This window comes from Spea bombifrons, chromosome 1 (genome assembly GCF_027358695.1).
Source record: "Spea bombifrons isolate aSpeBom1 chromosome 1, aSpeBom1.2.pri, whole genome shotgun sequence".
Classification (NCBI taxonomy): domain Eukaryota; kingdom Metazoa; phylum Chordata; class Amphibia; order Anura; family Pelobatidae; genus Spea; species Spea bombifrons.
Window position 1 is genome coordinate 81,092,324 of NC_071087.1, and position 15,515 is coordinate 81,107,838.

Sequence of the window (15,515 nt, forward strand, 5' to 3'; positions counted from 1 at the left end):
GGCAGCAGCGGAGGTTGTCTGTGTGCATCGAACAGAGGTCCACCGGCTGCCAGGGAGGAGGATCCAGGTCCCCTGCAGCGCTGCAGAGTATCTGGATCTTAGACCGTTCCTAGATCCAAGGAAGGGATGTAGGCCTCTTCTAAGAACCCCCTTTTTTTCTTAATGGACAAGTAGATCCTTTGATGCTGGCACTTATGCCTTCCACTGCTATTGTATTGGCAGATCGGTTTTATTTTCTAAATGATATAACTGCACAGACCTCTAATTTCACCTGTGGAATAACATTGACTGTCAGATCCACAATTGAACAGATACTAGGTGAGAGTGTGCCTTTTGCCTACATTAAATGTTTTAGTAGATCTTTTACAACAACACCCCCTGCTGACATTGAAAGAGAGAGAGACAGAGAGTGAGAAAGTGTGAGAGAGTGTGAGAAATATGTTTTTATTTTTGCGTTGGTATTGAATCATAGTAAAAGAACACAAAAATAAAGTTAACAGTTAAGGTGGATACAGGCATTACTTAGTAAAAAATAGTAAAATTAAAGATAGCATTTACAGGAATGATGTGAAGCCTGTGTCTTCTTATGTTCACTTATTTAGGACTATTTTATTTTAAAAAAAAGTTTTACAGTTTTTATTACTGAATTTGAATGATTTTTATACTATTTTTTTAAATTTTAGTTAACATTTAAACCATATCAAACATCTGTGTCATACAACATTTTTAACCCCTTCAAGACCTGGGTATTGAACATCCTAATGTCTGGATTGTAATATGGTGACGGGAGTGTTGCTGGATCACTTTCAATGTCTGGCTCAGTATATAGTGATAGGAGTCATGCTGTACAACCATTTGGGTCTGGATTACTATATAATGATATGAGTCAAGCTGCACCATCGTCTGTATCTAGATCACTATATAATGATAAGAGTTATACTGTACCGCTGTCTACATGATGATAGGAGTCATGCTGTACCACCGACTGTTACAATGCACTCATGAAAGTAAGTGTCCCTGAATGGCAGTTAGGAAATGTCGTCACCTTAGTGATACATGTTGCTCTCGGCTACAGCCGCACCCTGACGGCTGCTGTTTTAAAAAACGGAGAGAAAGGTGCCTCTTTGAATCAACGAGTGCCTAGAAAGCCTTCTGTCACCATGAAAGAGAGAAGCAGGGCTCGGCTAGTGTGGCTGCTTTATATATATATATATATATATATATATATATATATATATATATATATATATATATATATATATATATATATATATATATATATAAGTCCTCCAGGCTCGTGGCTCCAGCTCCTCCATTTTATAACAGAGGAGGTCTGGACACTTAGGGGCAGGATACAAAGGGCGAAGGTTTTGCTTAAGGTGGCAAAAATCCTTGTACCAGCTCTGAATGGAACTAAAATGGCAGCTCCAAAACATCAGTAAAAATGCAGAAGTGAGAACCATAACACTAAAAATAGGTTGCACGGTAAGAAGGCTGTGTGGTAGGGTGTTGGGGGCTGTAACGGAGGATGCAAGAGTGTGAACTGAAATGGGAGAGGAAACTGCATAAGTGGAGAGTGAAGAATGAAGGTAGATATGAGAGATAACATAAAGGATGGAGACAGGCACGGTTGTTTTAATTAATTAAGTAAAAAATGCTATAGCTGATTTGAGTCTACTGTAATCAAGTTTAAAGGGTTTCTTAAGCTTGGTTACAATTTAAGACTCTTAGACAATGTCAAATCTTCAACATCCTTATGCTTTTGTGGGTTTATTTCCATTTGAAAAATATGGAAAAGATCAATAATATAATCAATACTAATATTCAGTGCATTAAATCTACTTCTTTATTGCATCACTGTGTGCATCAAAGGAAGATATAATATACTTCCTTTCACTTTTTCTACTTTGTTGTCACTGCAAGATTCTCTGATTTTATACCACTTACTTAAAACTTATGGTGAGTTTTGCTTCTGACCTTAGATATCTGAATCAGTACAGTATAGACTGTGTCGTGATAAGAATAGACACAATCGATGAAGCTTGCGGTTAGGGCTGGGCAAATCATACGATCCACGTAACCATGGCTCTTAAAACTTTATTCCTGGTGCACACGGATACACCCTTTTTTGGCTCCCAATAATCTCAGTTTAAAATGTTTGCTCCTGGATCCTAAATGCTTCATATATTTGTCACCTCAGTTTATGAAACTGAAATTTTAGATAAATATAGACATAGGTCTATATTCCAAAATATTTTATCCTGTAGGCCTATAGAGGCGATGCATTTCATTTTAAATGGGCATTAGAAGCACCTATTTAGGTAGCTAAGCTGATGTACTCTTAAGATACAGAACTTGAGACCATCATAGGATTCATAACAACACACTTGGCTCTGTCACTTGGTTTCTATGGTTATCTAATGTAGCACATTGGCCCAGAATATGTGTATGTATGTATGTACAGTTGTGTCAAAACTGTATTCAATGCATTCTATGGTTTTACGTATCAATGAACTGAAGCAAGGTTGTAAAGAAGAGTGGGACCAAATTCTCCACAGCGATGTGAGAGACTGAAAAAGTCATACAGAAAATGATTAAATCATAAGGTGTACTTAGTTTTTCACACATGGCTTCTCCATTTTGACTTTCTTTTTCTTGATTAAATCATAACATGGTATATGTAATGTGTTGTTGTTCATCTGAGGCTTTATTCACCTAATCTTTAGACCTGGTAAGGAACAGGTGATTGTTATGTCCTGGTATGTAGAATTCAAAGAAGGTGTACTTTCTTCTTTGCATATATAAATACACACACACAAAGAAAAATGTGATAAATTTCAGGCCAGTCAGCGCAAGAAAACGTACAAAGAGGACAAACCTGCACACAGGGTTGGCACCTGGCTGGTATTTCACCGGCACAGCCGGTATTTAGAGCACCCTGACGGTATTATTAGAGTGCTCCCCCCTCCTGCTGCTCTGTCTTTAGCGCAGCTCTACGTGCCGCGGTGGCGTGATTGGCGGAGGCTGAGCGCTGGGGGGAAGTGATGTTTAATTTCATGGCAGCATCTGCAGACCGGCTGGCCTGTGCAAGCTCGCTGCCTGTGGACTCGGAGGAAAAAGCCTTATGTCCTGTCTGTACTGATAAAAGTAAGCTAAGGTAGGTACACATCATGTTTCTGTGACAGGAAATATTGGCGGGGAGGCAAGGTAGGTGCACATTATGTTTCTGTGATGTCACGCATATATAATTATGCAAATTAACATGGCCGGTATTTTTTGGCAAGAAAGGTGGCAACCCTACCTGCACCCTGTAGATACGTCACACAAAGCTGAATAAGTGTTGTTCTTAAAGGGGAACAGTCAAGGGAATTTTGAGTCTTAAATACAATACTGTATACAATAGTACATTAAAGAAAGCTTGGTATGATTTCATTGTGTTTCAATAAACTTCCTTTATCTACATACCCGGTGGCTACTTTTGTAGGGCATCATGTGATATTTTGGGGGGACTTTCACTGCTCAAATACTACACTGAGCTGATTAGTGATTATCGTTTGCCACAATATAGTATGATAGAGAATCAGAGGGTTTGTTTAGTATATTGTGCTAACATAACTAAACCAGGGCACATGGGTAATAGGCAACTGTCTGAAAATATATTATCTAAAAACTAGAGCTGTTTTAAAACAGAAAATGTAATAATGTTTCTGAAAATTGGTAACTTTTGGTCCATATGACAAGCCCAGTCTAGTAATGTAGTGGCACCTAAAAAAACATTTGGAGGACAGTTATCAGAGAAATCAGTTATTGAAGAGGGGTGTGGTTATAGAAATAACTAGGGGGTAGAGCTAGACCACAACTTTTTGACCTACTTATTTATGTTACAGAGTAAGACATTTAGAAAGCAAATCTCTTTAAATACACAAGATAATATATGAACAGATTGGCCTTGATTCAATGATCCATCGGTTGGTGGCACTTTCTACCATCGACCACATAAAAAGGTGGAGGAAAAAGTGTCAATCCCTACAGGGAGCCTCCATATTTGTTTTACCATTATTTCCCCTATGGGGATCGTTACAAGTTGCAGTTTTTTGAAATGCATGGTTTGTCTAAAATTAAAGTTGGAGCAGAATATAGATAACCACTGCACTTAAAAGAATGAGATAAAAATTATTCATTTTTTAAGTTAAGGAATCTAGGATGTTAAGCAATAAATGTGTGTTGGACAGGACTGGATAGTGTGCCTTGTGCTTTGATGTCTACCAAATGTGTTTTGGGCTGCTTAGTCGTTAGGCCACTCAGCTGGACTTGCCACATGGGCTAAATATTGCCAGCACTCCGCTGACAAGAAGGCAACAGAGGCTACTCTCTGTTATCTCTTGGTCGAGCTCCGTGCCTACTGCCTTGTTAAATGAAGCAATCAAAAACATCTATAGATAAAATCTTGATAAGGAAGTACATATGCATTGGAATCATCACTATCTTTACCACCAGGCAATAGTGCCGAACATCCTCAGGAGCCAATCCAGAGCAATCCTCTTTACCTGGTGTCATTAAATGCTCATTCAGTCAGGATGTGATTACAGGCAGAAATTCTGCAGAGAAATGTAGGTGAACTTGTGTATAGAGTCTATCAGCACTTTACTACTTAATTGTTATTACTAGTTGTTTGCGTCACTGGCAATGTGAATAGAAAGTCCTTAGCCTGTGATGGTCCTTTTCTAGATGGACTCTAGAGAAGCTATCTGCTTTGTAGGATTCTTTTTGTATGTGCAAATTGTTATGGATATTAATGAGATAAAATAGGCAAAATCAATATTCTATCACATACACAAAAATGCTGACGCTATGAATTATTGTAGGCCCATCTCCACAATATTAATATAAAGACATACCCTATACAGGGCCGGCCTTTGGGGTGTGCGACCTGTGCGACCGCACAGGGCGCCACACTCCAGGGGGCGCCGCCGCGGGGTCCGCCGCCGCGGGGTCCGCTGCCGCCAGTAGCGTACCTAGTGGGGGGGGGGCGGTCCGCACCGGGTGCCGCTCATCAGGGGGGCACCCGGCACCCCTCCAGAGACGGACAGTAATGTCCGCCGCTGGAGGAGCAGGCTCGCAAGTGAGCGGTATCGGAGGTCTTTAACAGACCTCCGGCTCCCTTGAGTGATTTTAAGCCGGTTCAAGGATCTCCCTTGAACCCGGCTTAAAATCGCTAAAGGGAGCCGGAGGTCTGTTAAAGACCTCCGAAATCGCTCCCTTGTGATCCGCGCGGCAACAGCTGCTGTGCGCCGGGGTTTGTTGTGAGATCCCGGCGCACAGCACTGAAGCCGCGCCCACCGCTGTCCGTGCCCTCTGACCCGGAAGAAGACAGAGAGGACAGAAGAACTGAAGAAGAGGAGCGAAGAGGAGGAAAAGAAGCTGTAAGGAGAAAAGAGGAAAGGTAGGAAAGCATTCAGTGAGAGTGGATTGGTATGTGTGGATTGGTGTATATATGTGGATTGGTGTATATATGTGTGTGGATTGGTATATATGTGTGGATTGGTGTATATGTGTGGATTGGTATATATGTGTGGATTGGTATATATGTGTGGATTGGTATATATGTGTGTGGATTGTGGATTGGTATATATGTGTGTGGATTGGTATATATGTGTGAATTGGTATATATGTGTGGATTTGTATATGTGTGGATTAGTGTATGTGTGGATTAGTATGTGTGGATTAGTATGTGTGGATTGGTATGTGTGTGGATTGGTATGTGTGTGGATTGGTATGTGTGTGGATTGGTATACGTGTGGGTTGGTATACGTGTGGATTGGTATACATGTGGATTGGTATGTGTGTGGATTGGTATACGTGTGGATTGGTATAAGTGTGGATTGGTGTATGTGTGGATTGGTATATGTGTGGATTAGTATATGTGTGGATTGGTAAGTGTGTGAGAGTGATGGGTGTTATGCTGTACCATTTCCAATGTCTTTTTCATGTTCTAATTATGCTCTAAAAGTACATCATAACTCCCATCACTCTATACTGTTCCATACAGTGGCAGAGCTGGGAGGCAGAGGTCTTGCACCCCCACCGCAGGACTCCTGAAAGGTAAGTGAACTTCAAAGAGGGAAAGGGTAGATAGTTAGGAGGGGGTAGATAGGGAGAAGGGAGTGAGGCAGGGGAAAGGGGGTAGATAGGGAGAAGGGAGTGAGAAGGGAGTGAGAAGGGGTAGATAGGGCAGAAGGGAGTGAGAAGGGGTAGATAGGGCAATCATACTCCTATCATGCCAAGTCTGCGAGTACATCCTGGAATCTGGGTATGCCTGGGCATCATAGGAATGTGATTGCTGTTAATCATATATATATATATATATATAATATTGTTATTTAATTGTTTTGTCCTATTTTGGTGTGTTACTTACTTTAAATAAAAGTGTTAGATTTTTTTATGGTGGGGGGGTCATATTCGGTTTTGGCCAGGTAAATGCTGCACTTTCGGTTTCAGTCCAGAATTCGTTTCGGTGCATCCCTACTACTAAGCCAGACAATGAAGTGGTAGGCCTACACCACATCAATGTTTGGCGTAGTATATAGTGATTGGGGTTTTGTTACAAGTTTTTATTCCTTTCTTTTTTTGGGATGGGGGGGCAGCAGAGGAGTAGTCCGCACAGGGCGCCAGAACACCTAAGGCCGGCTCTGACCCTATATTTTATCTCTGATCCTAAATCCTTTCAGATTGCGCCAAAGATTATAATTCAAAATGAGATATTATATCATCACGATAGTTAACCAAAATATTATTTATTGTAAAAACATAATTACCAGTGCAGTGCAGAAGATAAAAACAGAAAAATTATCTAAACATGTCAAAATGTATAAAGTCCAAAATACATTGTATTATTGATTAGTCATCAAATATAAATCATTGTCTTATGAGTCTTACACATACAAAATGCAACAGGTGAACAAGCACATTGCATAAACATTTTAGCTTGATCAATTATCACCTTATATAAAACACACTTGTTAACATCAAACCAATTAATTTCCAAACCACTCAGCAACCAAAATAAAACTCAAAAATAATAATCAGGGCGGTAACCAAAAAGATCACTTTCTCTCTGTATTAGAGTATATCAATATTACTAATACAACAATTAAAAATAATTTTATAATGTCTAAGAGTATTAGTAGTTTTAATAGATGCAAATAATGTCAAACTTCAGTTACAGGTAAAAATACCTTTTACATCATTGTCATTATTACGGGTTATAAGCTGCAGTCTCACAAGCCGTCATATACAATAATGTGATATACTTTTCTCCAAAGAAGGGAATATATTCTTCTATATTGAAGTAGACAAAATGTACCTCTATTCAGGATAATAAAACTATCTGGAAATTTGGAATTTGTCCTTGATCACACATATCTCTAGAAGCTACCTCCTAGGTAGTAAATCAGTTTTGGTGGTCTTGCAATGTATCCCCTATTCCAATTTACATTCCTAGAGATAAGTAGCTTCTACTTCTTAAATTTTCCCATAGACGATACACTAATTAGGAAATGTTTGCTGAAGCAGCTATATTCATAAAAGCTTCTTTGTTCTCAATTATAGAGAGAACAAGGACAGAAAAAATCCTTTATATGATTAAGGAAAACAAAATGGCTTTGACTCCATTTTGTGTTCATGTAATATACACAAATATAAGATACTTGTTTTCCAGCCTAAAATATCTGACAAAATGAAGGTAAGGAGTGGGAGCAGTTACCTACCATTGATCATTCCTGACTTTGTATCTTTATGCATATATCCTCTAAGTGTCAGTCATCACTATTTACAGTATATATCACCCTGACGGCACCCTCCAGAGGGAGACTTAACTCTCTGTTGCTAAAGGAGCAGGGGCGGTTTGGGAGATAATTGATCTCCTTCTAACTCCCAAAATGAAACTAGCACAAGTTCTTCTTTCTTCACTTCAGTACTGCTTCCTGGCTATTAATGCTGAGCTCTGGGATATGATGTCATATCCCAGTGCCCAGCGAAGCCACGCAGACTGTAGGAATGCTCCCACTATAGAACCACCAGGAGAGACAGTGTGCTTGGCAAGTGTGTCTGCATAAGATTAAGTAAGAGTATGTGTCTGTAAGGGCAAGTGCATGCAAGAATATTTGTGTGTAATGGTGAGTGTGAATATGTATGTATGAATGGTCTATCCATTACTATTTCTGTTTTGTCCCTAAAGGTAATAGAATAAATCATTCTAACAAATATCATCCTAGAGGAGTTATTAGTATTGTTTTAAATAAAAAAACGTTTCTGTCACTGAGTCCAGTAACTTTAAAAGTGTCTGTCATGAACCATGTCCATGCTAATCCCTGATTGTTAGATAATGTCCTGGTTGGGATGGTCACGGAAAACATAAATGCTTAATTGTATTAATTTCTAAATAACTAAAAATATCATATATATATATATATATATATATATATATATATATATATATATATATATATATATATATACAAGGCTGTAATTTAGCTCTTTATTTTAACTGACAAAACAATATGTGCTGTAAAATGTGCATTTTATTATTTACAAACCACAAACACTGTATATGATTACCGAATGATAATTGGTCTATAGATAAATACAGACAATTTTGCAACTTTTTGGGATCTGGGCACTTTCATACACTCATACCCAGCAAACATGTTGAGACATTACAGACAGGAAGACTAAGCAGGATAGGGACTGGTTAGGTCCTGTTCTTGCACCTCCCAAATCAAAGCCAAATCAAATCAAAGTCACCACTTTGATGCCTATTTTCAAATGAATAGACCATTTTATCAACTTTGTGAGCTTTAAATGATACGTCTCTTTTCCCAAAACCTACATTTTATACTTTTACAAAAGCTATTTAATGCTGTTTACATATCATAATAAGCAATCTATACATATGGAAAACCTTATATGTACACCATGGGGAAAGGTATCCATTTAGCGGCAGTTCCCATTTCATTTTTCAGTAGATACTTATATTTGGTTAGCATGATTAAATACACAACTCAGAAATGTGTGATAAGGTGGCTAACTTACTGAGTAGGTCTCTTGCTAGTTGGTTATGCTGAAGATCAAGTTTCCTACTGCTTGAGTATACTAGTGAAGCTATATCATACTAGTTGAGTGTGCTAGTAAGAATATTTTTGTTAAAGTATGTTAATTGTTTCTATTGGTATGAATATGTCTTACTGGCTGAGTATGGTAATTAAGGATCCCTTCCTAGTAGCATATGCTGAGTGAAGGTCTCTTGGAGAGTAGGTCTCTTACTGGGATGGTAAGAAACTTTCTTAAAGGCAGCAAATAGGTCTATGGCTATGCGTACTAGGAAATGTTTCTCTTTACTGACTGGCTATAGGGGAGAGTAACTTTAATCTCTGAAAATAATGGTAAGAATAATGTTTACTGGCTGGGCACACTCGAGATACTAGTTAGAGGGCTCCTGATGCTCAGTGCTCTTGAGAGTCGCAGACTGCTTCTCCTTCTAATAGAACTCTCATTTGATGAACCGGAATTGACATCTGTGGCTGGTCTGCAGGAAGCAGGCAATGGCACCCCTGCCCATGTGCAAGCACAGCAAAGGAATGCCAACATTGCTCTGCGTACTTCTGTGCTCCTGAGAGAGTAAATCAGTGGGTTCAAAGCTGAGTTCAAGAGGGCTATTGCCAGCACCCATTCCAGGCCAAGTGGTGATGTGCATGATGGAGGAGAACATGTTGTATCCATCAAAAGCACATAGAACAGTGGACTCCAGCAAATGACAAATGAACTCAGGATGATGGTGACAGTTTTGAGTAAGTGTAAAGAACGCTTACTTTGGTTTGTGACAATGACTCTCTTTGCACTGGTGCACACTAAATAATATATAGTGAAGTAGAAGCCAATAATGCCAATTAAGGTGATGCCCAGCAGGGTAAGGCTGAAAAGTAAGTAATCTCTAGAGTACAGAGGAAGGAGTGATGAACATTTCTCAATGTGGCACATACAGTTCCAACCAAGGAGTGGCAAGAATCCAACAACACCAGCCAAAACCCAGCACAAGATGATTAAGCCATGGACTCGCATGCTCTTTACTGAGTGTCGTTCTGAAGTTATGACCACCATGGTGGAGTAACGCTCCACTGCTGTTACCAGTAGGCTGAAGATGGAAGCAGCCAGTGTTGTGAAGACAAGGCCCTCCCTCAAGAACCAGAGCTCTGGGCTTAGAATGAAAGTGTTGGGGCCAGAAAGACATATATTGACCAGGTAGGAGAAGCCAGCTAAAAGGTCACTGAATGCAATGTTGGCCAAACAGCAATAAACCCATCTCCTCAGACGGAGATACCTAGAACACAGAAATTGCACAAGATTATTAAAGCAAGAATTCCAACTCTGTTTTTAAAAAATAAACATAGTAAGTCTGCTCCACTTCAGATAGTTACAAGTTGCACAGATGTATATTCCCTGTTTGCTTATTGATACTTGAGACACAACAAAGCTAGACTGGGACAGCACAGTGTGTCACAATGAAAAGCAGTGATGTCTTTAACTGCAATCCTGGCCAGGCTGACGTTAAAAAGAACTAGGTCATCGATATGGTTTAGTATAGCTGTTGGCAGTGTCCATAAAACACTTTAGGAACCACTTTAACTTAGGTTTAAGCACTTATTCATCCCTACTTGGGAAATCGTAACATAATTTCTTCCTTTTTATTCATATAAAACAAACTGATTATACTTTTATTTCTTTATCTGGTTTATGTACATTTATGTATGTTTAAAAACCATTTTTAATTTTGTAAACAGCATTTTAAACATATTTAAATTGCATTTCAAACCATGGGTTTGCAGTTATTCTACCCATTTAACTATGCAGAAATCTACATGCAAAAGGTCATAGCTTCTTTGCTCTGTGCCTTTCTTAATTTTTTTTTTTTACAAAATGTTACTAAATTGCATATATTACAGAATCCCTGATCAACCTTATTTATGAGTGGGTTTAGTGAACTGGTCTGCAAGGTCAGCTGATTGGGAAACACTACATTCCATAGCAGTATTTCACTGAACGTTCTGATTTGAATATTCTGCTACTCTAAAAGACATATACAGCATGTGTTAGAGCCAGATGACTTGTGACACTCAGCACCTGTGTATATGTTATTGGGCCAGGGGACAGTGTGCCCACTAGCCTACCAGGGTATGAGGGAGCTAAGTAAGAAACATTGCTATTGCTGGCACCTTTTACCATCAACCACACCAAGGGTGGAGGAAAAGGTGTCAATCCCTACAGAGAGCCCCCATATTTGTTTTATCGTTATTTCCCCTATGGGGATCGTAACAGGTTGACCGCATCAGCTATTTTTTGTAGGAGGAATATGCATTTCACATTCTGCTCACCTGCACATGCAACACTGAATGTTTAAACTTACACATACTGCAGATCAGCATATACCATCAGCAATATGTAAAAACCTGTGTATTCTGGAAATAAAGCTGATTCGCCCTAGATGGCAATTAGCCACCCTGGTCCCACTGCTGTAAAGTCAGAAACATCAAGTGGTTGTGCAGATGTTTTAATTTTATTGCTTTTGGGGAGAAAGCTGCAAATCTCTCCGCTGTGGAACTTAAAGAATTAACATCAGTGTTTTGTTTTACATAGAGTTTGTGTTATTTAATGATAAGTGATGGATAGTTCTGATTAGGTTTATACCTTTTAAGCGGTGCTCCCATTTTAGATATATTTTTAGAGGCTTAAAAGTAAGTAAAGCAAGATTTTATATTGTTGAATAGAAAAAAGTGTGAATGTTGATTTTATTTGATGTATTTTTCACCACATTAGGTTTTCTGAGATGACCAGCAGCCAGTGGTCAATCCCTGGTGCTTATGAATACAAGATAACAATATGTAGATGAATTGTTTTCCATTAAAATACAAGCTTTCCTCTCACCTCAGTAGTGCCACAAGTACAGAGATGTTTTCCAGTACAATCAGGATACTGATAAAAATGAAGATCATATTAATATAATTGGATTCATTGCTCGATCTTCCAGCCAGCCTCCCAGTCACATTGTAATGAAAAAAGATAATGTTAACGTTTTTACTTTCCACAAGCCTCCAGCAATAGTTGGGGTCATAGGTCACAGTCATGGCGCCAACTGCCAAAAAATAAACACATATTCACTGAAACACAATTGTATTGCATTATTTTCCACAACTATTATACATCCCCCTCCAATGATAGACAAAATCTGACTATTGTTTTAGTCATTACCCTTAGACAGCAAGAGTAGCCAGTCTGACCTGATGTCATACCAAGTGTCTCATCTATTCTGGGCATTTGCCATCATTCTTAGTCTTTGGTTGTCTTTACCTGGGTAGCATATATCTGGTTACTATTCAATGGGGATATGTATGATACATATGTTGGCCAGTGCTCTTATCACCATATTTACCAGTGGAATGGTCCATTCACCAAACATTTTTCAGTGGTTAGTATGCTGATAAAATATTTTTTTTACACTTTGCCCCAGAATGACCTTTTATTAAGTTTTATTTTGAACAGCATTATTTTCTAATAATGAACAAAATGTTACAGTGGTAAATTTCATACAGGTACATAGTCCCAAATATTGAGGTTTCCTGTTTTGGGGTTTAGGCGTTAGTCCTTGTTATGCAGACTGAGGTGAGGAGAACAGACAGGAAGGGAGGGGACCTTTTAGACTTTCAAATGGTTGCAAATATGTCAGTCAACCATACAATACCATACTAACCCTAGCACTGCAGAGTGTCATAGACAACTTCCTCTCTCAGACAGCATTTTGTCTGCTTCCTAATGTCACAAGGCTAATAATGGTTACATGACGACCACATTATTTTACAGTAGCATAATTACTTCTGGTCGATCATAGGTTTTCAGGCATATTCAAATTTACTGCCAGATTTTAAGCTTTGTAACTTTGAGCATTCCAGTGTATTCTGATTTCAAAGCTACTGTAATAGAGTGATCATGTATATTGTAACATGTGAGTTGACCCTTTAATAGCCCACCACAAATGCTTTATTATAGTGACTTGCTAATTGTTATAACCAAATGGTTCCATTAACCGTCCTTATAAGAAAAAAATCAGGGATTTCAGATATGACCTACCAGTGAGAAATGCACCAACTGGGATGCTTACATATTGTTAAATATAGAATATGAAGGAGTCAGCTACAAGCCCTGTGACCCAGAGAATCTGCCCACTCACCCCAAGACCCTCAAAACTGAGAAAAAAAAACCCTGTAACTCAGGGTCAGACATTAGGTGCATTTATAACCTACTGATGTAAAACCTACTATTAATGTTAGTAACCGACCAAACATGCAATTGCAGGTAATGTTCAAATGCATGCCTTTTCCAACTTAACTATCTGACTTAAATTATATTTAAATTAACCATTTAAGTCAATGACAGTGTATGACATATTGCAAATACATGCACTGCACACTGCTTTTGCAGTGAAAAGTTAAGCCTGTCCTGGAGTTGAAAGGATAATAGATTAATGTACGAACTAATGAAACCACTGAGTCTGGCAGAGAATCCGTTTTGTACGTTGTGCACAACTATAGAAGTACCTGTAGATTGTAAACTCATTGGGTTTCCCACTATACATCTGAAATTAGAGTTGGTCAAGGTCTAAGGTGTTATTAACTCCTTTTTGAACAATCTATACAAGTGGGTAGAATAGGTGTTTACGCCACTATGGTAAGCTTCTAGGTACCATTTTATTATTGGACCTTCCTTTATAGCCCTGGAATTTAAAATCCTTGGAATAAGCTCTGAGTTATCGGTTTTACTATTTAACGAACCTATTAAAACTTGACTGTAGACTTATTAGGCTTGAATCCCATAACAATGCAATATTCTTTAGTAGAGCTAACAGTGCAAGCTACTCAGGCTAGATTCTACTTATAACACCAGAATTTAGCTTTATTTAGTTTAGACAGTAGTCTATAAGCTGACCAGGGCAATTTCTCCAGTTTAGCAATATACAGCGAGCTCATTTAGGTAAAACTATTCTTTAACATTTTATTTATAGAGTGCCAGCAGAATATCATGAAACTCCAGGTTTTGTGAAATAGGAAACCAAATCAGTTGTGTCTTCCTTATGCACCAACATGCGTACCTGGGAATGCTCAAGGCTTTTGACACAATCTCAGGATCTAAGGCTGAAGGGACAGATTCATAGGGTCACACAGTTTGAAGCTGACTTTTCTTTTTTCTGTACTGCTATGATCATATATAAGACTCCCAATTGGTATTTCTGCTACTAGTCTGATATGGTTGATATCCCTGCTTGAATGCAGGTGACTCTGTTAAATATCAAGGTTGCCATTAGGACTGGTATTAGAGCCATTTGATTAACACATCTGGTGAGTCACTACATAGATTTTTCACTATGGGCTGTTAAAGAGTTAATATTTAAAGAGCCTCAGTGTCAGCTCATATCTTGACATCCTTTATATAACTCATGTTACATGTTTTAGTATTACAGTGCAAATGCTTTGAAGCATGCTCTTGTGAAAACAAAAAACTCCCACAAATAGATTATACCATAATTGTCAAAAAAGTAAATCAACCCTTCTTAGGTCAACCTGTGCTAAGGCCCTCTGAGATTTCTTTGCCCAGCAGTGTACCCCATGCTCACCTGCCTGTAGATGGTCAGTGATGTGCTCAGTGATGTAGACAATACATTGACAGAAGCATTGACAGGTCTTAAGTGACAATTTTGACAGGAAACATTTGTAAACTTTGCCACCACAAGGCTGCAGGATGGACCCCACCCTACTTTTGTTCACATGCAGGGGTGGTACCTATAACTGACTAACCACTAACTGGTAGTTATCCTAAGTAAACTCAAAATACTATGAACATTAGTATATTTCCCAACATTTTACCATGCTGTAACCTCCTTGGAGTAGAAGGCATGTTCTCCAAGTTTAGTGCAAGTTCCATGAAGCAGATATTCGTTATATTGTTATCCAGATCATTAAGGAATATTTTTGGCAGGGGAACCAGTGATAGAACTAGATCCTTACGTCCCTTCTGCATGTTTCTGTAAGACAAAAAGGACAGGGATAGGTCTTCCAAACCACCAGTAGATTTCAACTTCATGGGGATAGGGCTTCTGGTTCTACACTCTGAGATCTGTGCTGCTAAATACCTCCTTCCTTTTTTTTCAACCTGCCCCACGTTATGCACATATGCCCAGGGCCGGCCCTACAATGGAGCCGACTGGGGCAATTGCCCCAGGCGGCACTTTAGAAGGGGCGGCACTTTAGAAGTGCTTTCTTTTTGTTTTGTTTTTTGAAGCGGAGGAGAGAGAGAGAGGGGCACCGAGTGGTTTTCGCTTACCCGCTCGGCGCCCCTCTCTCTCTCTCCTCTGCGGCAAGTCTCCCTGTTCAGTCTCGGTGCCGGCTTGTAATGCAGAGCGCCGGAAGTGACGT

The 15,515-nt window shown here is 39.0% G+C and overlaps 1 protein-coding gene across 1 annotated transcript; it reads right to left on the reverse strand.

Moving 5' to 3' along the window:
- Positions 1 to 9,111: 9,111 nt before the first annotated feature.
- Positions 9,112 to 14,767, reverse strand: S1PR4 (sphingosine-1-phosphate receptor 4). The gene is made up of 3 exons (XM_053465448.1): positions 14,717 to 14,767; positions 11,977 to 12,184; positions 9,112 to 10,375 (listed from the first exon to the last, which is right to left on the reverse strand). The coding sequence occupies exons 2-3, from the start codon at positions 12,174 to 12,176 to the stop codon at positions 9,454 to 9,456; spliced, it is 1,122 nt and encodes a 373-aa protein (XP_053321423.1). The 5' UTR covers positions 12,177 to 12,184; positions 14,717 to 14,767; the 3' UTR covers positions 9,112 to 9,453.
- Between the last annotated feature and the right edge of the window lie 748 nt (positions 14,768 to 15,515).

Excerpts from the sequence above, each read along its gene's own strand:
- S1PR4 (XM_053465448.1), bottom strand. The coding sequence starts at position 12,176 with ATGACTGTGACCTATGACCCCAACTATTGCTGGAGGCTTGTGGAAAGT. Across the intron at positions 10,376-11,976 it reads GTACTTGTGGCACTACTGAG|GTATCTCCGTCTGAGGAGAT; the intron begins GTGAGAGGAAAG and ends TCTGTGTTCTAG.